This window comes from Aricia agestis, chromosome 9 (genome assembly GCF_905147365.1).
Source record: "Aricia agestis chromosome 9, ilAriAges1.1, whole genome shotgun sequence".
NCBI classification, from domain to species: Eukaryota; Metazoa; Arthropoda; class Insecta; order Lepidoptera; family Lycaenidae; genus Aricia; species Aricia agestis.
In genome coordinates, this window is record NC_056414.1 from 10,562,363 (window position 1) to 10,587,355 (window position 24,993).

Consider the following 24,993-nt stretch of genomic DNA (forward strand, 5'->3'; position numbering starts at 1 on the left):
TATCCATCTTACATGTCCAATTTCGACAATAATATAATATGTACCTCGTCGATTAAAATCGGTGAGGTACATGTATAAGAAAAATATTTTTGATATCCTCAACACCATTGAGGTACTATATACTGGAGAGCATAGACTTAATATAGCATTATAGGTTTATGCTGGAGAGAGCCTTATATCGGTGTATAAGCGTCAACAGCGTGTAATGTTATGTCCTACTTACTAGGACATAACAAAGGAGTCGGTCGGCATATTTCATGTAATAAAAGTGTTATTATAGGTTTTTAGTGAACATTTAATGCTAGATATTGTTGAGTTTTGTGGTTCCGCTAAATAATAAACCATAAGAATGGCCATAGAATGCCTCAAACACGTGGATATAAACCCCCCCTCCCCCTTACAGTTACAGCCACGGGCGTATTATATATGTCGTAGAGAAATCATCCTACGACATATATAATACGCCCGTGGCTGTAACTCAAGAACGGTAATAGCTTGAGAGTTTAAATGTTCACTAAAAACCTTTATTAACACTTTTATTACATGAAATATTATGCAGACCGACTCCTTTGTTATGTCCTAGTAAGTAGGACATAACATTACACGCTTTTGACGCTTATACACCGATATTTAAACAAGTTATTTCATTTCTTACCTACTGAGGCTGGCCTCACACAGCCGGAATTCCATAATTTCGGAAATTCATATTATTATTAATTCAGAAAGACTGGAATACCATACAATATCAGTACGCTCCACACACATTCTGATTTTTTCAGATTATGAATTTCATAGATCGATCTGTAAGAATATGAATTTGCGATTATGAAATTCCGGCTATGTGAGGCCAGCCTTACTCTGAATTCATAATCTGAATTTATATTATTAATTCAGAAAGACCGGAATACCATACAATATCGGTATACTCCACACACATTCTGATTTTTTCAGATTATGAATTTCTCAGATCGATCTGTAAGAATGATACTGACGATACCGACGACGATAAAGGATGAACCCAGTATTTGCGTTTGTATTTCTTGTTTTTATTATATAGAGCCAAAAGCAATTCTATTAGTATTAATTCTTCTTCCATAAAGACGTTTATATGTGCGGAGAATCACGAGACTACTGATCAATCTGAATTTTTAAGATATGTGTAAGGCAAGGTGCCGAAATTCAGATTATGAATTTCCGATTATTAATTCAGAGAGACTTTCCGGCTATGTGCGGCCAGCCTAATACTTTTGTATCAAGTGTCCACTCTACGGCTATTTATGTTACTCTCTACGCACAAGAAACTTTGCAGTTCGACGTTTAAAAATAGACCTGTCTCTTTTATGTAAATGGCATTTCGTATCTTTTGTTTCACTTATCTGTCAAATTTGTCAATGCATGCAATTTAAAATTTTGTTCGGCCGCACATTGTCCAAAATTTCTGATACGAAACATTTGAACGTCGGCCGGACCGCCACACCGCACACTATCCGAAATTTCTTTCCGGCGAGTTCGAGCTCACTCGGCTCAGTACAAAATGTAAGAGAGAGCGCGATCCAATTTTCTGATCAGAAACATTTGAACTGCCATCCGATCGACGTCATCTGACACATAATGTCAGACGCCCGCCGGAACGCCGGCATCTGACAATTCATACGTCAGACACAAAATATATGAGCAGAGTGCATTCGATTTCCGGCGAGCATCTGAAATTATGTGTCAGATGACGTCGATCGGATGAGTACTCTGGTGTTTCGTCCCAAGGTTTTTAGGCCCAGTGGGCCCAATGACCAGATATTAATTTTTAACATTTTTTCATCTGGCGATTGGTCCCACTTTTATGATCCATTGTTTTCTGGCAAGAAATTTTGAAGTAGGGTTGGCACAAAAATAATCAGTTATAACCATAATATTGTTTTGTAAATTTAAAAAATATCTAAGATATTATAAGTCATCCAATACGAGTTTTCATTTTACTATAGTTTGTGCGGTTTAAGATGATATGGGTGACAGCTTTCATATTCCTTGCGACGGGTTTTTTTTTACAAGAAAACAAAAAAAAAATCAAAATGTAATAAATTATATTACATCTATGAATAAAAACTAAAAGTTGCTAAATGCTAACTGTGAACTGTGAAATAGGAGTATAAAATTATTGTTACGAAAACATTTGAAAAGTCAGATGCATGAAACGGAACTTATGTCTATAGAGATTGACTCTGTTGAATCGAAATCAAATCGATAAAAAAGGGCGGCCATCTTAAATCGCCGGCACCACTGAAAATATGTCAATACGAAATCGATAATTTCGATTGCAATTCCTATTGAGGTACTATCTGACTGGAGAGAGCGTAAGAGTTAATTTTATTTATTGAAAATTTTAACATCGAAATAATTATTAATGGAATATACTACATAAAATACATATTTTATCTATACCTTTAAAAAGATTATAGAACTTTATACGTGGAAGAGCCATGCTTCGGCACGAATGGGTTGGCTCGACCGGAGAAATACCACGTTTTCCCCTATTCCCTTCCCATCCCTACTCTCCCCTATTCCCTCTTAAAAGGCCGGCAACGCACCTGTAGCTCTTCTGATGCTGCGAGTGTTCATGGGCGACGGAAGTTGCTTTCCATCAGGTGACCCGTTTGCTCGTTCGCCCCCTTATCTCATTAAAAAAAAACTGATTATCTGACACGCTCGAGCTGCTCCCTCTTCCCATCCCCAACTATAATGGAGGTCAGTGATCCTAAACCCTAATACAAAATATTGTACTGAAAATAAAATATCATGTTCTCAGTATGATCAGTATCTCGCGCTTCAGACGGATTGCTCATTACTGAGAAACATGCGAGTGTGGACTGTGGAGTCAATACATTATGTTCTCGCCTGTCCTCACGCTCTCGCGTTCCTTTGTCTCGCAACAAAAAAACCGACAAGAGCCGGAAAACATGAGAAGAATACGCGAGTCGCTTCCACATTCACATTTCTCACATTCTCCCGAGATTGTGAAGCAGGCATTAAAAACGCCACAAAATGTATTCACTCATAGCAACATTATTTTAATATCGTCTGTTGTATTTTTTTGTTAAAAATAAATGACAGATTTGAGATTTGACAATGACAATCCCCGCCTCCGTCAAAAATATAAACCTATACGACAGTTTAAATTAAGTCTATGGTCAAAAACCAAAATCAAACGTCATCAATCATTGTTACAGTGTTGTAAAAGTTACCGATTTATCGGTAGATCTCCCGATTTTTGCAAACAAATACCGATAAAACGATTTTAGGGTATAATCTCCCGATTTACTCAATCTTAGAACATTAAACTTAATTTATATTCATTTTGTAGTTTGTAACACCAAATTTAACATTTTTATTATTATTATTAATTTATTCCCAAAGTTAGGGTTATTCCCCAAGGGGCAAGGCATTAGATTGGCCTTTCAATAAACAAGCAAATTTAGGCTGTAATTCATTTACAATTAGGCTCACTAAAGTTGAATATTATTGTAGGGGAATATATTTTTTATATACGTCGATATGAATGCGACAGGTTTCAAATTTTCAATTTTCATTTTTCAATTTTTCATTTTCTAATCATTCGTCCGATACGCAACTTCCCATATTGTATTAACGCAAATCAAATGTCTAGTTAAGACTCAGACAGTGATTTTCCAACCACTAGTAGTGGTACGTTCGAAACAAAAAGAAAAAGACTACAAAAATATAAAAAAAGAGTGGGAAACACCCCCGGAGTTTGCTTACAGGCAAGCAGTAATATTAAAGATGCAAACTACGCCTATTGTCTAAGCTGCAAGAAGGAGGCTAATGATTAATAACTTTAACACGTGTTATAATTTGATTTATTTAGGCAGCAATCTCCCTATTTCTCCTGATTTTTAGTTGGTAGCAATCTCCCTATTTCTCACGATTTTTAGTTGGTAGCAACACCGATTTCATAAATGTCATTTCTGCAAAGTGCAAACACTGCATCGTCATTCGTCACTTGTCAGTGTCAGCACTCGTCACTCGTCAGTTTGCTGTTTGTCGTCAAATCCAGTTAATTATCACTTTTCCGAGTAGGTAAGTAAAATTGGAAAACCTATTTGTTTAAATTGTATGAATAATTTATTGAGTTAATATTCTGGTTACGGTAAACCTGACTTGCAAGTATTTCAAGTTACTGCTTTAAGTTTCTATCATTACCTTTTAATTCACAGCGCAATTTAATTCAAGCAGCGGCTTTTACTTTAAACATAACTTGCTGCTTTTGACCTTTGCCTTCACGATATAGGTACCTAATTCCAGTTAGTATAACTTCAGTATTATCAACAGGGCTTGCCGAAAAGCAGCAACAAACAGTTGCTCAGATAAAGATTTATATTTTACCGGAAAATGGAGGTAAATCAATTTGATATTAATTCACTTTAATGTGATAGTCTCACAAACTATACTTTTTTATATATTATTGTTTTAGATTGAAATTTTAAGTGTTTCGGGATCCAAGCCAATTGGTAAAATAAAAGTGAGTGAAGATGCCAACATAAGAAATGTGAAAGATAAAATTCACCAAAATCTCAAAAAATCCCTGTACCCGGATAGACAATCTATCAAGGTCGAGGCAAAAGGAAGATCCCAAAAGGATGAAACTACTTTAAAATCTCTAAATATTACTGATGGTGCAAAATTGTATTTACAAGATCTTGGTCCCCAAATATCTTGGAGAAATGTTTTTCTGGCTGAGTATGCTGGTCCTCTTTTTGTTTATCTTTGGGTTTACCAAAGGCCCTGGCTGCTGTTTGGAGAGGTTACATCTCCTCCAAGCAGTGTAGCAACGTAAGTAAAAAAAAACATTATTTTTTGTAATGTGGAATGTGATGTGTCAAAAAATGAAGTGATGATAGCCTTAATAATAATAGATAGAATTTAGAAATAATAAATTTAGAATGTTATTAATTTTATTTACAGATTGGCAACAATTTGCTGGTCAGCCCATTACGCAAAAAGATTACTGGAGACACTATTCGTTCATCGTTTCTCCCATGGCACTATGCCCTTGAGGAATTTATTTAAGAACTGTTCTTACTATTGGCTGTTCACCCTTTACATTGCATATCACATCAACCACCCACTCTATACAGCTCCAAGTAATACCTATGTTGTTGTAGGTCTTGCAGGCTTCATTGTAAGTATATTGTGATTAAAAATTATTTTTGTTAATTGTATTTACAACAAGCTGTCAGCCACCAAACATTATCAGCATCTGCTAAAGAACAAATTTTTCTACAAGTACATAAAGTATTTATACTATGAATTTCAGGTCTGCGAGCTGGGCAACTTGAGTATTCACCTGCTCTTCAAAAACCTCCGTCCTCCAGGCACCAAAGTGAGACGCATTCCAAAGCCCGACAGCAATCCATTCACAAAATTATTCAACCTTGTGTCCTGCCCCAACTATACATACGAAGTTGGTTCATGGATATTCTTCACAATTATGACGAAATGTGCACCAGGTTAGTAAACACTTTCTATTGGATTTTTGTTGAATTAAAAGTATGATTTAATTCATGAAGCCCTAAGCGGCCTCATCCGGCCGCGATAACAATAGATAAGCTATTGTGCCTCGTTATTCCACGATTGATGGGTTAAAATGTACTTTATACATACATAACTTAGAGATGCCATAAACTAATTGTCACTTATGAAGTGATTGTGAAACAGACACAAAAGGTATTGAAGGTTAAGTATATTTAACTTGCTATGATATAATCGTATATGTTGTTTTAAGTGCTTAATCAAACAGAAACCCCATACATGAAATTAAACTTGCAACAAACAAACTTACAATTAATTATTATGAGAAAGTCATATTCCTATAATTATTTTATTCAACTATTCAATAATCTAAAACCATTGTTGTTATTGTCTACAATACCATTATGGTATTTACTGATGACTATTATTTATTTATTTATTTAAAAAACTTGCACATAAAAGTACAAAGGGTGGCCTAATGCCTAATGGCATTATCTGCCAGTCAACCTTTGGGCGATACAAGAACAAAATTGTGTAGGTGCCAGTCAAGTAACAAAAAAAAGAAAAACTATTCTTATCATAATAATTTATTTTTATTCCAATAAGTACAATAATATATAAATTATAATCCAATACTTTTCCTGTTATTTAATTAAACTATTTTAATTAAATAACAGGAAATTAAATATGGTTTCCTGTCAATATAGAAAGCAAGGTCCCTTTATAATTATTATTGTCCATTTCAGTACCGAATTTAAGGTTATCAAAATGTTGTTGAACCTGTTTATTAATAAGTTGTCTGTTAATAAACTAGTTATCATAAAATTGTTGTGGAAACAAGTTAGTTAATTACATATTTTTTATGAAGGGTCCACTGCAAAATAATGATAAACGTCTAAAAAAATTAAAATCTTAACGGTTAATGCCGAATGGTCACTTGAAATAATATCTTTAAAATGTATTTACAAAATTAGCAATATCGCTTATAGTTCCGTGATAAATATGTTTTTATATTTCGGTTACACGGCTAAAACGCTCAATGTCACAGGCATTTCCTTTAAAATAATCTTTACCGTTTCGTTTCGTTTATACTGCTCTAAATTTAAAAACTCAATTATCTTAAAACTAACAACTTAAAGGACATTCATCACAATTGCAGTGGACCCTTCATATGGTATACCAGTTACCACATTTTAGTTATAATTATTTGTGATACCACAAGGCTTTTTAATTAATTAGTACTCTTTAATTTGGCATTATTATTATTTTAGGAACTACTCACTGTTGATTTAACAAACTTGTGTAACTAATAGAATTAGTTTGGCCTTTCAAGCATGTTGATGTATACATGAATAATAATTAAGAATTAATTATACATGCCAAACCTTAGACTTTGTGCTCTATTTCTCGCTTCACTTCATTTCTAACAAAAAGTTAACATACACAAAAAGATCAACCACCAATAGATCTTTCATTTTAATGTATTATAATCTAGTAGGTAAATATTGTAATTTTCTTCGTCATTTTATTTTATTGGGTGAGTTTTAGTAACAATGTAAAATTCAAACTTGTATCACACAAGCAACCTTTAAATCCTAACCAAGAACATTATTTATAGGACGATAGTTCGAAAATGCCTTATTCAATAAAAATGAACAGTACACAGATAAAAAAAAAGTGTAAGAGTTCCCTGTACAAAATGTCATACATCCTAGTTGAGAGTGGATTTCCAACACTGTTTATATCGAAACATATTTCACAAAACCCAATCAAAATATCCAAATCCAATCTTAAAGTCTACAAACATTTGCCATATATTATTGTATATTTATAGGTACTCGTGTACCAATAAAGTCACAATATGGCTCTAGATAACCATGCAAATGTGAAATGTATATTTAACTATACTACATACACATTTGTTTTTTTCAGCTGGTCTGTTCACACTGGCTGGGTTGTACCAGATGGCGGTTTGGGCGCTCGGCAAACACCGCAACTACAAGAAGGAGTTCCCTGACTACCCCAAAGGACGTAAAGCTATTTTGCCATTCATTTTATAAGCTGATTGAAATTGAATTTTCTAGAATTACTCTTAACTTTCTTGCTCTGACTGATGGAAAGATTTACACTGTTACAGACATAGTAATTATACATACAAAGTTTGGCACACGCCTGATATGTTGGAAAAGCCTTTTCGTTAGAAAGTGCTTTTGTGGTAGTTATTATAAAACATTGAAAAACATAATGTATGTAGTATACAGTGTAGTATTTTTATTAGTAAGAAGGTTAATGTTAAAGTGCCGGCGATCATTCGCTTGCCAAATTGAACTTTAGTCATAACTAATAAGATTTTTTATTATTTATCGGAATTATGTAATACTAGGTGCAGGCTTTAATTTAAATTATAGTTGCAATGTTTTCGGCAAATTTTTATTTAGGCTGTTTACACAAACGCCGCCGCCATAGCGGTGCCGCTCCATTACTCATCCTTGTGTTTCTATTTGCCCTTACATACGGCGCCGCCGCGGAGGCGATTCTTTACCGCGGCGGCTGAAAACGCTGCCGCTGCGGCGCTGTGTGTAAACACGCTTATTGTTGTAATATTTAGCTAGTAGAACGCTAAACATTATATTAATGAGTGAAGTTATTCTAATACATCCTTACATAAGTAATGTAAAGAAATGTCTGAAAAGCATTTAATTAAGAATTTTTTATAATAAAAGACGATATTTGCAGCAAACAGTTGCTTTAATGCCCTATGGCCTATCTATAGTATAATGACAAACATTTAAGATCAAAGAGGAACCTATGTATATATTATATTACATACACAGATAATATATTAAGTTTCTTCATTGAGTAGTTCGCGATTTTCAGTCGTAGAACGCAGTTTGTCCAAAAGTCGTTCATTTTCATTTCTCAGAGATGCAATGACTTCTTCTTTTTCCTGAGAAATGTGTGATTAACTTTAGACCATAACATGGATCGTATTATGATTTTTTAATACTAATATTAGACCTGAATAATAATGTATTTGGCAATGAGTTTCTAAAATACTAGAGTAGCAATGTCTTACAAAAGATTCTCAGAAATGCGTAACCATTTTTTTGTTCAAAAGACAATGTCAAGTCATATATTCTTTATGTCATTATGTATGTGAGATATGCCTGCAGGCATCTTCGAAGTGGCAACGCGTTGCTACCGTAAACTTCCAATCTAGTTACGTTAGTAACGTAGAATATCATTGGTATTTGGTAAACAAGTGCAAATGTAGCAATTGCAGGCACAGTAGCTGCCTACTGTCACTTCAGCTGCTCGCACTGCGACCTGTGTAACCTATCTTTAAGGGTCAATTCAGATCGCAACGCGACGCGTAAATATATATTTATATTTATATATAAATATTATAATTATTTTAATAATTATAATATTTATATATATTATATATATAATTTCAAAATTTGTATGGATTTGACAGATTTGCCAGACGTCACACGCAATTGAAATTTGTCAATTCAGAAATGCATCTACGCGTCATGTTGCGGTCTGAATTGACCCTTAGTCGGAGACTGTCTATCTCTAGATGTGTATACTTTGACCCTCTGTCTATACACGTCGTCGAGTCTGTCGCGGTCCTCTGTGGCGTGTCTTAGTATATCGCGCGCGGCGGCCGGCGGCGCGGCGTGCAGCCCGAGCAGCGACTCCATCTCCCCGCACCTCGCCCGCGTCGCCGCCAGCTCATGTCGGAGACTGTTTATCTCCTCTAGCAGGGTACAGTTTTCCTATGGACATATTAGATGTAGCAATATCACGAAATGTATGCTTTAGTACAGATGCAGATAGCTGTCAAATCGTTTTTCCCACTACTCCAGTTTGTATCGACTGCTAGTCTCTTTAGCAGCGTCAAATATTGAATGTAACCAATAGCACAAAAAATGCTTTTGTACAGATAAGCTATTGGAAAATGTCATATTAGTTTCACTGCTACAAGCAGGTTATTTCATGTATGCTTGTAGGAGGGAAATTTTTATGGATACTTTGTCCAAAAAAGAATGAACAAAGTATGCAATATCACATAAATTATAATAATTGTAATATTGAAACTCATTTGACAGTTTTCTCATAGCTCTGTATGAAAACGTAGATTTTTTTTACCCCGACCCGGTCACTGAACACGTAGTAACTCGGTCTTTGATCTATCATATTCTACGTGTTCGATAACCAATGTTCCTAAAAATATATAACGTTTCAACATTTAGCATGGTAATGTTAAATGTTGAAACGCTCAATTGCATAATATTATACTAACATCCATTATCCTCACGACATCCCCCTTAGCTCCTCCCTGCGACTTGGCCAGCTGCGTCTTGAGACCGGCTATCTGCCGCTCCAAGTGGTCTCTCTGGCGGTTAAACTCTCCCATTGCCTCCTCTTCTCCTTTGCGAACTTGGAGAAATTCGTCATCTTCCACATACTTGTGGAATAAATCCTGCGAGAACGGGGGATACATTTTTTCAGTATGCTTGTATTTAGGTACGTTGCGAAACTTGAAAATAGCCAAGTATTTTAAGCGATGCTAGTCAATGACAGAGAGACAAATTCTACCCACTACGCGATCGCACTTTACCGTTTGTAAGTTCGAATATAATATTAACTTCAAGGGTGATATGAATAAGCTGTCAAAGAGCAAAATAAAGATTTTGTCGTAAATAAATAATTATGCTGTGAAACCTCCAATATTTTGTGACATTAGCTTTACTACAGCTCGACAAGGCTTTAAATGAACGTGGCGAGAAAAGGAACTAACGCTTTTATCATACAAAAACGTCATTTTGACAGTTCTCCTTTACCAGCAGCGCCCCGTCCACGTTCATTTAAAGCTTTGGAGCACTTTATTGATAAATAATAGGCAATATCTTCCTTTTATTTATGCATGGCCATACTAACCTTAATACGGACTTTTAACTTCGTTGGATCTTGAATTGTGGCGGTCATGTTATGGAGGTCGATTTTGATCTTCTTCAGTGTATTTTTGAAGGTCACGTTTTTGTTTAACTCATGTATGAAGTCCCGTTTTGCAGACAGCACTTTCTCATTCAGCTGGCCGATTTTGAGTTCTACAGAAAAAAGTTTTTATAGCCAGAAAGCCCGGAGGAATGGAAACAAGAGGAAAACTAAGTTCATAATATTATGTACTACGTATAAGAATTCAGAATGTAAAAAAATAACTCAGATATTAATAGAAGAAAATAATATTTGATGACGTCATAAGGAGTTGATATAACTTGTAAACTACATGTGTTCTACATGTGGGGCAAGTAAAAGAAGTGAGGCGGACGTACAACGCAAGTTGTACTGGCACACGCACAATCCTACATCGCGCTATTGAAGTTTCTGAGATCGGCAAGGCTTAATCTTGCTCGATCGGAAGATTACAGAAGTATTTAAAAGAAAAGTGGGAAAATTAGGTAAGTACCTATTATTCTCAGTTATAGTTTGCAGTAGACAAGTTTAGTCTTTTCGCGTTAAGAAGACGTTACATCACGCGTGCAAAAGGGTATTAATAATGTATTAATTTGACACTAGGATGAGTCTGTAGTCGATGTGGATGCAAAACACCAGGGTTAATTCATTATTTGGCTACATGCACAATGATTTTAAATGACGTTGCGCGTTTGCATAAGGGGCGAGGGCATCCTTGAAGTATTGTATAATGTATTTTTACTGCCATCTTAACGCGAATAGTAACTAAAAAACTAGCAGCTAAGCGAATACGAACATAAAGATGGCTTGTGTAGAACAATACTAAATACTCAGGTAACCTCGGTACTTGTATAATCTTTGTTCAAATGTACGCAAACTCTGACCTCATATTACGTAGAGTATTGACTGTAAAAATAATTTTTTCAACACTTGACTCTCAAGGAACCTTCTGAGTTTCTTGCTTGTACGAAAAAAAAACACAAAATAATATAATTAAAGGTACCTTTACAATGTATGCATTTGTTTGTCCTTCTCAGCATCCTGTACTTACCTTATGGTTACATGTTGGAACGGATATTTTTTTACAAAAATACATTGAAACTAACTATATCCAAATAACTACAGTCATAAAACATCAAAACAAGTACGACCAAAATAAAAATCCAAAAAATAATAAAGGTTTGTGTGTGTTAAATGTTTTCATGTTTACTCAACTACATTAGTTTGTTGCATAATAAAACGGAAATCTACACATGGCGGTGCAATAATTATCACACTTACAATCATACAAAGCTACTAGGAACTAACGAATAAGTGTGAAATACTTGCATCTAAAAGGACTTATTACAAAAAAAAATTACAACTGATTATAAAAATTGCAATTTACCACGAAATGCCTTTTGCTTTAGGAGAGTTTCTAAAGACACCTCCAGTTCAAGAGTGCGGTTCTTTCTAACGATTATTTCACGTTCTAACGGCACGATCTGTTGCGATATTATAAAACAGCTGTAACTTTTTTGATTAAACAGATACTGGCAACTACAGGTTGTTTCTAGAGGTTTCATTAAATAGCCCCAGAGTTAGAGCAGATTCTGAGGCAAGCTGATTTTTTTAGGTTAAAATAATAATATGTACTGGTAGCCCCAATTATCACCACTCACAAGCTATAAACACTATAGAGAGGGTTTGTTTCAGTAGAATAGTTAATAATCTATTCTTTCTCATTTCTACTGTGATCATGCTAAGCTCGCAAGTCCAAAGAAGTAATAAACAAGTTAGCTTCTTACACTGATCTCCATTATCCAAGTATGCTGGACTTATGATACCAACTGTTTTTGTGCCTATTTGAAGCGGAATCAGCGCCCCCAATGCGGGGGAAGAGAACTAAACCTGACGTAACTTGCAAATGGCCGCTCAATCGTTATTGGTTGTCATCACTAGTATTAGTTCCAAGTACTCTCACTACTGCTACTGCTATCAGCGCCAATATGGCGACTTTCAAACGTCATTTTTACGTCAGATTTAGTTCTCTTCCGCTTCAAATAGGCACAAAAAATAGCTGTAAGTCCAGCGTACTTGTAAAATGGAGGTCAGTGGCTTCTTAGCATCTGCCCCAACTTTGTCAGTAGCTCTTTATCTAAAAGCGTAGCTATTTTGATACCTAGCTCATGTTTTATTTTCAGAAGTTTCGCCTCCTCGTTTTCCATATCATCAATTTGTACCTTCAACTCCTGAATTTCTAGTTGCTTGGGTTCGATCTACACATATTTATAGAGGACTCATAAGACTATTGTGTTCTGGTCAACTTTTACTTTTAATTTTTTTATTCGACTAGTTGACGCCCGCAATTCCGTAACGCCAAAATTCGTTTATCGCGAGGAACCGTACATTTTTCATCTAGGATGAAAGTATCCTTTGTCCTTTGCCGGGATTCAAAGTATCTCGGATCTCCATACGCGGTTTGGGCGTGAAGAGGTAACAGACAGACAAACAGATCAGTATGGATAGTAAGGAGCTTTTTACCTGATTCTTTAATTCCGTGATCTTGAAATTCAAAACGAATTTGTATTTTTCCAACTCTTGCTTTCTGCGTTTCAACTCGTATATTCTTTTTTCTTTGTCTTGTATAGTGCCATCTCTTTCCGCTATTTCTTTCTTTAGATCAGTTACATCTTTTTCGAGGGAAGATATAACTTTTTGAAATTGTTTATGTTCCGCTAAAAATACAAAAAGTTAAGTGTAACTTCACAGAAACATAAATAATGTTTAATGAGAAAAAAGTAACCTTTAGAACATTAAAAACAGTCATTTATTTATGACATGACAGTGGAAATTGGGATTGGATTTATTCTGTTTAGTATATTTTAACTATGTAAGTGTAAATAAAAAAAAGTTTTTTTTAAAATCAGACCTTTCAATTGTGATACTTGATGTTTGAAGTCATCAATTTCCTTATGCGCTGATATTAGTTTCTTTTTCATGAGGCCCGTTTCTCCTTTCAATCGCACGTTGGCGTCTTTTTCTTCTTTCAGTTGTATTTCGTACGCGGTTCTTATTTCTATGATCTCTCTATCTGCATCCTCTTCAATCGATGCTTTTATAGTTTCGTGTTCCTTTTTTTCTAGGTCCGCTTGTTCTTGTAGCTAAATTAAATTTCCACTATTAAATTGAATTGTTTTTTTTTGTAATTTTTTATGATTAGTATTAATCTTAGGACTCACCTCTTGCAGCAAAACATCTTTTTCTTCTAATTTAGCTTCGAACGTACGATTAACTTCTCTCAAAGCGTTACGCTTACTTTCAGCAAGCTCTTCAAGTCTTTCTTCGTATTCTTGTCTCATACGAGCCGTCTTGTCTTCCAAGGACTAAAATTGTATGATAGTAATAATTACTCTATCCTCAAAAGTATATTGTAATAATAACTCTAATATAAAGTATTTACCTGATACCTGTCGTATTCATTTATCAATTTAACATTGAAATCTGCTTCCAAAGCTTGTAATGTTCTTTCGTGACCAGTCCGTAGCTTTACTATGTCTTGTTGTATCATACCAATTTCGTGCGTGTGTTCATTTTCCATTTGCTACAATATATAAGAGAGATATTTAAATGTTCCATCAAAAACACTTAACTTGTTATTACTTATTTTAACCTCATTCTTAGCCTTGAGTTCTTCAATAGCTACACAATACCCTTCGTGTACTTCTTTCAATTTCTCCGCGTGTAACGCTTCTGATTGTCGAAGTTGATACGTGTGTTCTGTTTCCAATTCACTCATCCTTGTGCTCAGTAACTAAAACGTAGGATTTTAAGTTAAAAATACTTTATATTATATGCTTTCTATTTGTATTTATATTTTACTTTATGTTTACTTTCTTTTGCCGTGAATAGACTCGAGATTTAAGTATAATAAATTCAACAAAAGAACTTACATTTATGTTATTAATTTTATCTTGCAAATCCTTTTTGCTTATGAGTATTTCTTTGGAATACGCGAAATCTTTATCTAATGCTATAGCTCTACCATCAGCGTTAGTTAGTCTCCATATACAAATCGACGAATCCTCTGCAACCGATACTAGGGTCTGGTCATCATACGCCAGGGCAATTGCAGTTACTTTCTTATTGTGCATGTGGAATTCGTTGAATATAGCTTTATCTAGTAAAGGTAGTTGTACACCAGTAACTCCCCCTTCGCCCCCAGTAACGAATAGCATTATATCAGATCTTGATAGAACTATTGTATCTAGCCCACACCCAATCAAACTCAAATTTCTTCGGATTATATTAGCGCCAATTTCTTTTAGTTCACCATCCGTTCCAACAGCATAAGTTGTTTTTCCGATACTGAAATGTGAGAATAATGCTAGTAATTTATCAGGACGTGTTAAAAATAATCACATCATGCTATTTGTGTAGTCATAATTATTATGGTTGTATAAAGTGAATGAACTGTCACCAGCAGTATTACCGGACCGATACGACCTGCAAACCTTCAAGAAAAGAGCGTATACCCTCTTAAAAGGCCGGCAACGCACCTGCAGCTCTTCTGATGTTGCGAGTGTCCATGGGCGACGGTAGTTGCTTACCATCAGGTGACCCGTTTGCTCGTTTGCCCCCTTATTTAATAAAAAAAAAGTTATAGTATGCTAACGAATACTAACTCATATTTATTGCATCCTTACGAGCGTCTTTGCGGGTCACAGTATTGTATTACGTAACCAAATTCAACACGTTGTTCATTTATCACAAGTAATATAACTAGACGTATAGCACGCTTGACAGGAAAATTGATGCTAAAATCTACCTGTTTACTGCACAGGCGTTGAATTGGTTGGTCTTGAGTATTATTTCGCCAACTCTCTGTCCTGTTGATGTACTCCATTCATAGACTGCTCCTTCCGTACCACAAGATACGAGAGTCAAATCACAGGAGGACCAAGCGAGGCAAGTTATCTTGGAACAATGAAACAAAGTAGGATAGAGGAATGACATTGCAGTGCAACTTTCTGAGTCACTCAGAGGGTGACATGCTACAGGTGACGACAACTGCATAATATGGTCACATTAAAAGATCAGTTAAACAATTTTTGTTCTTGTCTGATGAGTTCTAGATTTCCTTGACAGACAAGGACAAAACATCATCTAACATTTTTTTTTGCATTAAGTATAGTTTGGTACAACTAATATATATTCTGTGGTAGGTATAGATATCTTATAAATAGATACGGAATACGCATATTATAAAATGACAGCCACGAAAATATGTTTACATAGGTATACAAGGTGTAACAAAACTAAGTGATAATACTTTAGGGTGTGTAAGTGTTCCTTGTAGAGAGTTCACTGTGAAAGTAGCAGCGCTGAAAGACCAAATTTTTTTTTTACTTTTGTATGGGGAAACGCTATGGCGCGCTTCATCATACAAAAGTGAAAAAAATTTGGTCTTTCAGCGCTGCTACTTTCACAGTGAACTCTTTACAAGGAACACGTACAGTCGTACACATCCTAAAGTATTATCACTTAGTTTTGTTACACCCTGTATACAGTATTACATACTCGTCCTCTTATAAAATGATTAAGTATATCTACTGTGATCAATCTATGCAGTCTTATCGTTACGTGTGTACTAAAACTTATTTTTGCTCCACTTACCCTTCCATTATGCCCTTTAAGATTGTAGATATTCTGGAAGGACACGGACGAGAAGACTTGTATGACCTGACCGTTGACAGCCGCGAACATGTGCCCGTTGGTACTAAACTGAGCCCTCTTACAGTTCCGTATAGGGAACTCCCTCATCACTTCGAAGTCGTCGATCAGTACCACCATGTAACGCAACTTGTCAGAAAACCCGACTATCGCGAAGAGTCCTGTAACATAATATTTAGCACTAGATGAAGCCCGCAACGCTGTTGGGCGAAAATTCCTTTGTCGCGCAGGAACCGTACACTTTTCAGGTCCGGTATATCCCTTGACCCTTCATGGGAATCAAAGTGTCTCCATACCAAAGTTCAGCAAAATCGATTCAGCGTATGGATTCAGGCGTGAAGAGGCGTAACAGACATGTCACTATCGCATTTATAATAATTAGCATGGAAGAATGGACAAAAATGTATGACTAACTCAAACTTTCTTCATAATCGAAGTTTTTAGTGAAAATTTGTAAGATTTGACTTTATGTTGCCAGGAAATTCTTTTGCGCAGAGATTCGCTTATCTGACGGGAATAAACTCAAAGTATCTCCATAACTGTACGAACACAATCGATTTAGTGGTGTTTACGAGATAACATGCAGTCAAACACGCACTTTCGACTTTACAGATCTGTGATAAATCGAAATCCTTTATTACAAGGATTTCGAGTAGAAATTTCTCGATTAATTTCCACTAAGCGGGGTTCATATCCCCAAATAGGCCCATTTGTTAGATTGGGCGTAAACGTAACGCGTAGGATAATTTACTTGGCGATTGCCGATAAGATTGCTTTATAGACGATGACTCTTTTCCTAAACCACTTATCGATTGCGAACGCGATTGGAACAATTTCAGTGATTAAACTGAACTGAACTAAAACTTATGATACCGACAAACTTAGGCCTGCTTGCGCTGGTTTGTTAAAAACATCATGCCTTTTCAGTGATTAATAAGAGTAATGAATAGGATAACATGACATTTATTTTAAAGGTGCCTTTCAAATCCATGCCGTAAGCGACCGCGACCAACAAAGCTAAATAAAATGCCACTTTATGACCTATAGGTTTCTATTTGCTCTACGCAACTACAAAGCAGCACCGGCATTGGTCCTTAGACAATGAAACCTATAGTTACTAGCCTAGAATTGGCACTTTTTTTTTTGCGGCAAGGATCGGACAACCATCTTAAATTTTTCTTGGTGGCCTAAATTGTTGGGGGCAATTCTGAATATCTGAAGCTTTTGGTCACTTACCAGTTGGATGTAGAGACACACAGTGTATTTCCTCCTGATAAAGCTTGATCAGCTCTACTTCATCAGTCACATAGTTCCATATCCTGATGCTCTTGTCTTCCTCTCCCGACGTCATGAATATTGACTTCCACGCGCACAGCGATAGAGAGTTGATCTTACCGTAATGCATAGCTGGACCGAGTTCTATGAAGGGTATTTCAGGGTTCTGAAAATATTGTTTTTGTGTGTTAGAATACAAAGCTCCTACGAGGGCTGCTATTTATGTATCCGGAACTGGCCACTTACAAGAACAATATTTAAAAAGTAATGACAACATTTGAAAATAGAACTCTTTGGTTGAAGAATACATTTTGTTTCATGTGACTGTCAATTATTTTTCCATTGTGGCGTCATTTTGAAAATTGCGTGTCTTCATTTGCCATGGATTTAACGCGTGAACATTTTCGTGCAATGATTTACTACGATTTTCGGCGTGGGCTAAATCAACAACAGTGCTTTATTCAACTCACCGCAACTTTTGGAGATGAAGCACCATCAAAAACCACTGTTTATCACTGGTACAGTGAGTTTTATCGTGGGCGGTCTATGCTCACGGATGAAAATAAAGAAGGTCGCCCAAAAACAGCTGTTGTCCCACAAAATATAGATGCTGTGCGGGAACTAATAATGCGTGATCGTCATGTTACATATCGCGAGAAAGAGGCGTCCTTAGGCATAAGTATGACGAGCATACATAAGATATTACACGAACATTTGGCTGTAAAAAAAATATGTTCGCGTTGGATTCCGCACAACTTGACAATCGATCAAAAACGGGCTCGTGTCGATTGGTGCAAAAAAATGATAAAAAAATACAACCGTGGTACGTCAAAAGCCGTTTATAATATCTACACAGGTGATGAATCTTGGATCTATGCATATGACCCCGAAACTAAACAACAGTCAACGGTGTGGGTGTTCCGAGATGAGCCGAAACCAACAAAAGTTACTCGTGCAAAAAGTACTTTGAAGCAAATGGTCGAGTGTTTTTTTGGAATTAATGGACATGTGGCTACAGTGACATTAGAGAATCGTAAAACGGTTAATTTTGAATGGTATACGACCATTTGTTTACCAGAAGTCTTTGAAGAAATAAGAAAGGACAACCGACAACGCAGAATCATATTACATCACGACAATGCTAGCTGTCACACCTCAGCTGAAACAACTCAGTTTTTGGAGGGTCAAAAGATCGAATTGACTGGTCATCCGCCGTACAGCCCTGATTTGGCACCTAACGATTTCTTTTTATTTCCATACGCGAAGAACAAATTACGTGGTCAACGTTTTTCGAGCCGCGAAGAGGCTGTTGATGCGTTCAAAATGCACGTTTTGGAGATACCTCAATCAGAATGGAAAAAGTGCTATGAAAATTGGTTCCAGCGTATGCAAAAGTGTGTCGATCATCGCGGCGAATATTTTGAAAAGCAATAAAACCATATTAAATGATATATGTTTGTTTCTTTTTTTAATTCCGGATAAATAAATAGCAGCCCTTGTAGATAGGAATTATTTAGTCGACTGCTGACTAATTTTGTCAAAATTCTACGGAACCATTGTAATTTTTAAGGCAGAAGTAGCCTAAGTTTTAATCTAGATTCTAAAGCCTTAACTATTTCCATGACTATTAAATTTTATTATACCCTATTTTATCTCTACTTCTTTGTAGAAGAATAAAGATCTCCTCTATGTATTCATGCATTCTTTCAAAATTATAAATTATGCTTGAAATATGTGAAGGATTCATTGATACCTGTAGTATGTGCTGACCGAATAATTTTACGTAGTAAAGCTGTTTTCTCATCGTGGTAATGAGCAACGTTTCCTGACTGGGATCCACCGCTATATGGCGGACTGTATCCAAGGGTGACCACACTGGGTACTCCCGGGTATGTCTGAAAATTAAAGGCCTTTATGATAGTTGTTTATAATATGCGTAGAACAAATTAAAGGGTAAATGTTTGTAAGCGTGCATGTTTCTTAATTCTTAAACCAATTGAGATTTTGATCACAGTTTAAGCTGTGAATTACCCCATAGGCTAATTTTTGTCCGAAAAAAGCACAGTGTTTCCGTGGGATGCTGTTCTAAGTTCTAACTTAGTTTTCTCGCCCAGGTGCTATAGGCACAAGCTAGCAAGTATTTGATTCCTACTTGTAAGATTTTCTTGAAATCCTATAAAGATTTCTCTTCCTCCAATGATGCGGTGATTCCTTCTCGAACATATGGACGAAGCCGGGACCACAGGCATATGCAAACCCTGAAAATAGAAAAATTAAGTGATTTTTTAATGTATTTTTATCAGTCTGTTTGTTCGTCCGTCCGTCCGTCTATGATGCTTTGAATCCCGGGAAAGGACATTGGATAGTTTTAATTCCGAAAAATGTACGGTTTCTGCGCTGTTGAATAAGTTCTGCTTTTTTGTTTGTTTGTTTGTTTGTTTGCTCTGCGAGAAGTACTGAAAAGCATCTTGTAGTAAGATAAGTAAAGAACTAACCTTTAGGAAAACTGACCAAACTTGTAACAGGGTGTGCTTCTGCACTGTCGACAGTATCGCTACTTGAGCCCGCGTCCAGTTGTTTCGTAGCTACGCTCGTTTTATCTGGTTCTTCAACCCTTGGAATAAAAAATATTAAAAAAATATCAGCCTCCTTGCCCTTCCTATCCAAAAAGTCAATTTTCTTCTCACTTATTTCATAACGAATCCCAAATCAACTTTAGCACGTCTCTCGGGCTCTGTGATCATATCACACAAGGGGTCCGTGGTTGGATATCGTTTACAGGAGTTACAAAAATGATCGTATTGTGTTGCTTTAAGATTTCGTAGACTACTTACTCGATTTCTGTCTTCTTCAATGACATGTCTATGACTTCCATGGCTTTAAATATGCAATTTTGTCGCAGCTCGCCATTCTCCACCATCATGATCACTCCCTTGCTCGTTCCAAACAAAATCCTGTCAGGAGTCAACCACATACAAGAAGTGACGATTGTCTGAAAAATTAGTGTACATTTTTTTTATGAAATAAGGGGACAAACGAGCAAACGGGTCACCTGATGGAAAGCAACTTCCGTCGCCCATAGACACTCGCAGCATCAGAAGAGCTGCAGGTGCGTTGCCGGCCTTTTAAGCTCAATAGGGTAATAGGAGAGGGTAGGGACGGGAAGGGAAGGGAATAGGGGAGGGTAGGATAGGGAATAGGGTTGGAGATTGGGCCTCCGGTAAACGCACTCACTCGGCGAAACACAGCACAAACGCTGATTCACGCCGGTTTTCTGTGAGAACGTGGTATTTCTCCGGTCGAGCCGGCCCATTCGTGCCGAAGCATTGCTCTCCCACGTCTAGATAGCAATAATTCACGATAGGGATGAATATTTAGCAATCTATAATATATAAATACTTAGTTAAAATATTAATGGGAAGCCTGGGACTGTTTGTGCCGGAATTCGAAAGTTGCAAGAAAATTAGGAGCAGTGAAAAATCTGATTTAACACAACACAGATATAAATGTAATAAAGATGTGAAAAGCAATTCGATACTCGATGTGTTCGATTGTTAGCTACATTGTATTAATGCAAAGTTCATTTTGAAATGCTCTTTTTCAGGCAACTTCAAATTGTTGACGCGAATAATTTTCAAAGCAAGGTTATTCTTAAGAGGATACACCAGGGGCTAGAGAAATGAAAAATAAGTACGTGTAATATCTATAGCTGTCTCCCTTACCTCAAGCCTATACCGCAGAACGCGATAGAGACAAAGACTGCAGAAAATCAACGATTCGTTGTCCCCTGAGTCCTTCTCCAAAACTTAACCGATTTAAGTACTTTTTGTTATTAAAGATTAAAGAAAGGCTTGAGCTGTGTTCCTATGTTTTGCTTTTTTTGTATAATGTATCTAAATCTGTCTAAATGAAAAAAAAAAGCGGAAAATCTGGTAATTTTTTGGGTTTTTGAACGTTTATATCTTATTTAATAATTAAATTATGAAAAAAAAGAAAACATAGGCACATTGCATTAGTGGCCGTAGGTATTCAGGAAAAAAATTATAACTCTACAAGCATTATCCAGGGAGGAAACAGGGGATAACGTTTGTATGGAAAAAAGAGCGGTGTGGACTCCTCTTAAACTTAAATTAATTAATGTAGCTTAAAAAAACTTACATTTTCCGCCTTACACCAGCCCCACTGCCGCCATACGGTTTCGGCGACGTTCATAATGCGAAACGTGTACGGACCGGACACCACTATTAGCGTCGCATCCGTCGGGTTGCATTGTACCTGAGCAGATCAAAACTAGAAGATTATTGAGAACTAGACTTAGCCACAATAGGATTCAAAATAATAGAGAAACTGACAGGTTTTAGTTACAAGAAGACATAATATTTCCTTTCTGCTCGTAAATCTGTCGCTTAGTCTAGTTATTAATAAATAGATATCAGCTCTATGGCGGCTCAATGCTGCTGGCATTTTAGATTCTTAAATTTATTAACTATGTGGCGGTACCCACAATTCACCTAACATTCCTGCATCGCGCTATCGAAGTTTTCTGAGCGCGTCGGTATGTATACGACAGCTGAAATGTATCACGTGGGCTTCGGCCTGACCGAGCATACCACCTAGCTCGTTCGGAAGGTCTTCCTTTGGCCACCACGCACATATCCCACAACTACATGGCGTAATTTGGAAAATCGATTCATGGATTTACATAGATTTAGGAATCAAAATTTAATTTGTTAGGTCGTGTTGTAACACTAGTAACTGACAATGAATGTGTGAACGCAGCCTTACAGTTGTCATGAACGTGCAATAGAATCACATCATGCAATATTATAGATTATCATCAATTAAATTGCTTGACCTTTGTTCGTATTTCAACGAACAAAGTTCAAGCTATTTCATATTATAGAGCTGAATAATATTGTATAGGAAGGTCACAGGGTTAAAACTTAAGGATGTGTGTGTGTCCCTTGTATAGAGTTTACTATGAAAGTAGCAGCGGCAAATTCATGACACTGGAGCGTTTTTCATACAAAAATATTGTTATAATATACTTAAGTCAAAACTCAGAAGTAACATGCAAACAAGCGCTGTTTCTTTCACATTCGACGCGTGCCGTCATCAAGTGCCGTTCGTCTGTAAGCGCTCTAAAGTATTAATAATATCATTTTGTTTTGCTGCACCTGCACTTATAGAATAACTTACGCTATCAACGGTTCCTTGTCCGCTAGGATTCTGAGCTTTGGCGTGGCTCTCCACCTTTCCTTTATCCCAGTTGTAGTAGTACAAGTACCAGTCTGGCTCGCCAGTGACTGCCACTAGGTACTTGGAATCGTGTGTGAACTGCAGACAGGCGAACTCCCGAGCCGTAGAATTCTCGAAGGGCACTGTAAGGATCTTCCTCCTCTTATTTATGTTTAAGTCGTAGATTGTGATTATGGGCTTCTGCCCTTCGTCGGCTATTTCGTTTAGAGCCAGCCATCGCCTGAAATTAAACTCATTATACCTACTGTCAAAGTTTCACATAGAATTTATAATGAAACTGGGGACCGTCACGGAAACCAGTGTGAGGAGATATTACATTATTTAGTAGAAAAGTCCTGGAAGAAGTTATCATTCAGAGATCGTTCAAGTTTCGTGTTGCACAAGTGCAGTATAGTATTGCACAAGTGCACAATTCTTTATAGGCCGGTAGGATGGAGACATTATTCACGGATTACGACTGACGCCAAAGCCACTTGATACGGGGGAAAGGATCCGGCAAAATGCTGACATTTTAAATCCGTTATGTTCAATTTTTCCTGCTCAAATGGCCTACGTGATAAAACATGCATTGCTCAGATGATTGACGAATTACCTGTTTGGAGCCAGCACCAGAGATTTTATTGGTTTGTGTTTGTCTTGAAGTTTGATAAACTTTTGTTTCTTTTGTAGATGGTTATGTATGACGATGACGCCGCCGGCCGGGTACAAAACCTCGGAGTCGGAGAGATAATGGGCATTGTATCTGAAAGTAAACACATGAGTAATCGCTTACGAGTTCAAACCGTTAGCATTACGCTTAGAGATGCTCGTGGGCTTACTGTATATCTGTTCGTAGGCCAAAAAAGCATCGCGCTACAAGATTTGGTGGTGAATTTACAGCCATTTCCCGAGATATTTTGTATGTATACGAATGGTTATTGAGTAAACAAAGCTTTAAGGAAGTCAATTAACATACAGCAATCAAAGAGAATATAATCACTACAGTTGTCTTGGCAACTGACAAAACGTTTTCTGGGTCATGGCGGCTAAGACATTGTTCAAACAGCCCAGCACACCGCTTTCATAAAGGATATATATGAATAAATATACTTCTGAAATTATTAAGGGCGCAAAATGCAAGGAAAACAATGAAATGAATGGCTTAGAGAAACCAAGGCCATAGAATAAATAAATATGGTCATTTACTTATAAAAAATCCACACTGTGTAAGGCGTAAGCAGACGTTTTAGGTACGTGTTTTGAACTTATCCGATAGTTTAGATTTTAGAAACTTTTACTTTACTTTAGAAAAGTAGTATGACATATTACAAAACATACCTAGTACTTCTGTAACGTCTTTACACAGTGTGAAACTTTTCATAAGTACGAGATAGCAAAGTTGTTGTTCCCATCATGGGATCATTCAATCAAATTTTGTTTTTAATTTTTATCTCACCTTCAAGAAAGACTATTGTGAGATATACTCATATGTATAATCTGCCCCCCCCCCCCCCCCCCCCCATATAGAATCCTGGCTACGCCCATGGCTCCCATAGTTTTTATTATTCGTAGTTCCCAAGCAATTTCTTTACAGAACGCCCTTGAAATAATTTGGTTTATTAGCCCACAAAGGAGAATGTCTGGGTCATAAATGAAATGCGCATCGTCACTTGCCATTTATCTCTAGCCCACCTGATTGGTTCTCAATGTCGTGTGGAGGAGCGCATCCTCTTTGCAATTTCCTAAGTAACTTGCAACTTCCTTCATACGACACGACGCAGTTCTTGCTCTGGAAATGCTCTAATTGGACAAAGTGTGTCTGTTTTAAGTGGGTCAGTTACCTGGCCAATTTCGAAGTTTCCTAACCGTGGATTAGAAGTAGAGCAGGTATATAGTTTAGTCTTTACGTAGCCAACATTTAGATTTTTCTAACCTTTGGTAGAAATATGATTAAGAGTTTGTGCTTTTCATTATATTAATATGCCCAGCTTAGGGTTTTTGACAGGATTACTCCCTTTTATTGGCTAATTATCTGCAACAACGCTAGATATTGAAAAGATAAACTATCAAAAAAAAACTTGAGAAACTAAGGAAAAGTTATAAAGAAAAAAAGTTACTCCTAGATTACTTGAGATTCAACTACATTAGCTTTTTTTGTCATTAGATAATAGATTATATTTCTTCTATCCGTGTACCAGTTTTTATCGGAGAGAAGTGTGTTTGTTATCTGGGGAATAGGTATCA

General features: G+C 36.5%; 2 protein-coding genes across 5 annotated transcripts; one reads left to right on the forward strand and one right to left on the reverse strand.

Moving 5' to 3' along the window:
* The first annotated feature begins 4,073 nt into the window (after nt 1–4,073).
* On the forward strand, nt 4,074–7,959 carry LOC121730766 (probable very-long-chain enoyl-CoA reductase art-1). Its single transcript, XM_042119944.1, has 6 exons — nt 4,074–4,089; nt 4,342–4,407; nt 4,484–4,842; nt 4,975–5,191; nt 5,327–5,519; nt 7,474–7,959. Exons 2-6 carry the CDS (start codon nt 4,402–4,404, stop codon nt 7,599–7,601), a joined length of 903 nt encoding a protein of 300 aa, XP_041975878.1. The 5' UTR covers nt 4,074–4,089; nt 4,342–4,401; the 3' UTR covers nt 7,602–7,959.
* A 198-nt stretch (nt 7,960–8,157) lies between these two features.
* On the reverse strand, nt 8,158–23,691 carry LOC121730762 (cilia- and flagella-associated protein 57). 4 transcript variants are annotated; one of them, XM_042119927.1, is made up of 22 exons: nt 23,589–23,691; nt 23,363–23,512; nt 22,711–22,990; nt 21,670–21,786; nt 20,346–20,503; nt 20,007–20,125; nt 19,664–19,769; nt 19,265–19,406; nt 17,473–17,677; nt 16,180–16,397; nt 15,332–15,480; nt 14,457–14,871; nt 14,177–14,317; nt 13,967–14,107; nt 13,746–13,889; nt 13,436–13,667; nt 13,048–13,241; nt 11,912–12,008; nt 10,489–10,658; nt 9,851–10,030; nt 9,135–9,323; nt 8,158–8,488 (listed from the first exon to the last, which is right to left on the reverse strand). In XM_042119927.1, the coding sequence occupies exons 1-22, from the start codon at nt 23,651–23,653 to the stop codon at nt 8,384–8,386; spliced, it is 3,717 nt and encodes a 1,238-aa protein (XP_041975861.1). In that variant the 5' UTR covers nt 23,654–23,691; the 3' UTR covers nt 8,158–8,383. The 4 variants fall into 4 exon arrangements, with proteins under 4 accessions (XP_041975861.1, XP_041975862.1, XP_041975864.1 ...); XM_042119928.1 differs by lacking the exon at nt 11,912–12,008 and adding an exon at nt 12,686–12,782; XM_042119929.1 differs by lacking the exons at nt 8,158–8,488; nt 9,135–9,323; nt 9,851–10,030; nt 10,489–10,658 and adding an exon at nt 12,686–12,782 and having other exon boundaries at nt 11,935–12,008.
* Between the last annotated feature and the right edge of the window lie 1,302 nt (nt 23,692–24,993).

Coding starts and splice junctions, on each gene's coding strand:
- LOC121730766 (XM_042119944.1), top strand. Junction 4,843..4,974: donor CCTCCAAGCAGTGTAGCAAC/GTAAGTAAAAAA, acceptor TTTTATTTACAG/ATTGGCAACAATTTGCTGGT. Junction 5,192..5,326: donor TAGGTCTTGCAGGCTTCATT/GTAAGTATATTG, acceptor TATGAATTTCAG/GTCTGCGAGCTGGGCAACTT.
- LOC121730762 (XM_042119927.1), bottom strand. CDS start 23,653: ATGGCTGTAAATTCACCACCAAATCTTGTAGCGCGATGCTTTTTTGGC. Junction 22,991..23,362: donor CTGGTGCTGGCTCCAAACAG/GTAATTCGTCAA, acceptor GTTTAATTTCAG/GCGATGGCTGGCTCTAAACG. Junction 12,009..13,047: donor TCACGGAATTAAAGAATCAG/GTAAAAAGCTCC, acceptor ATATCGCAACAG/ATCGTGCCGTTAGAACGTGA.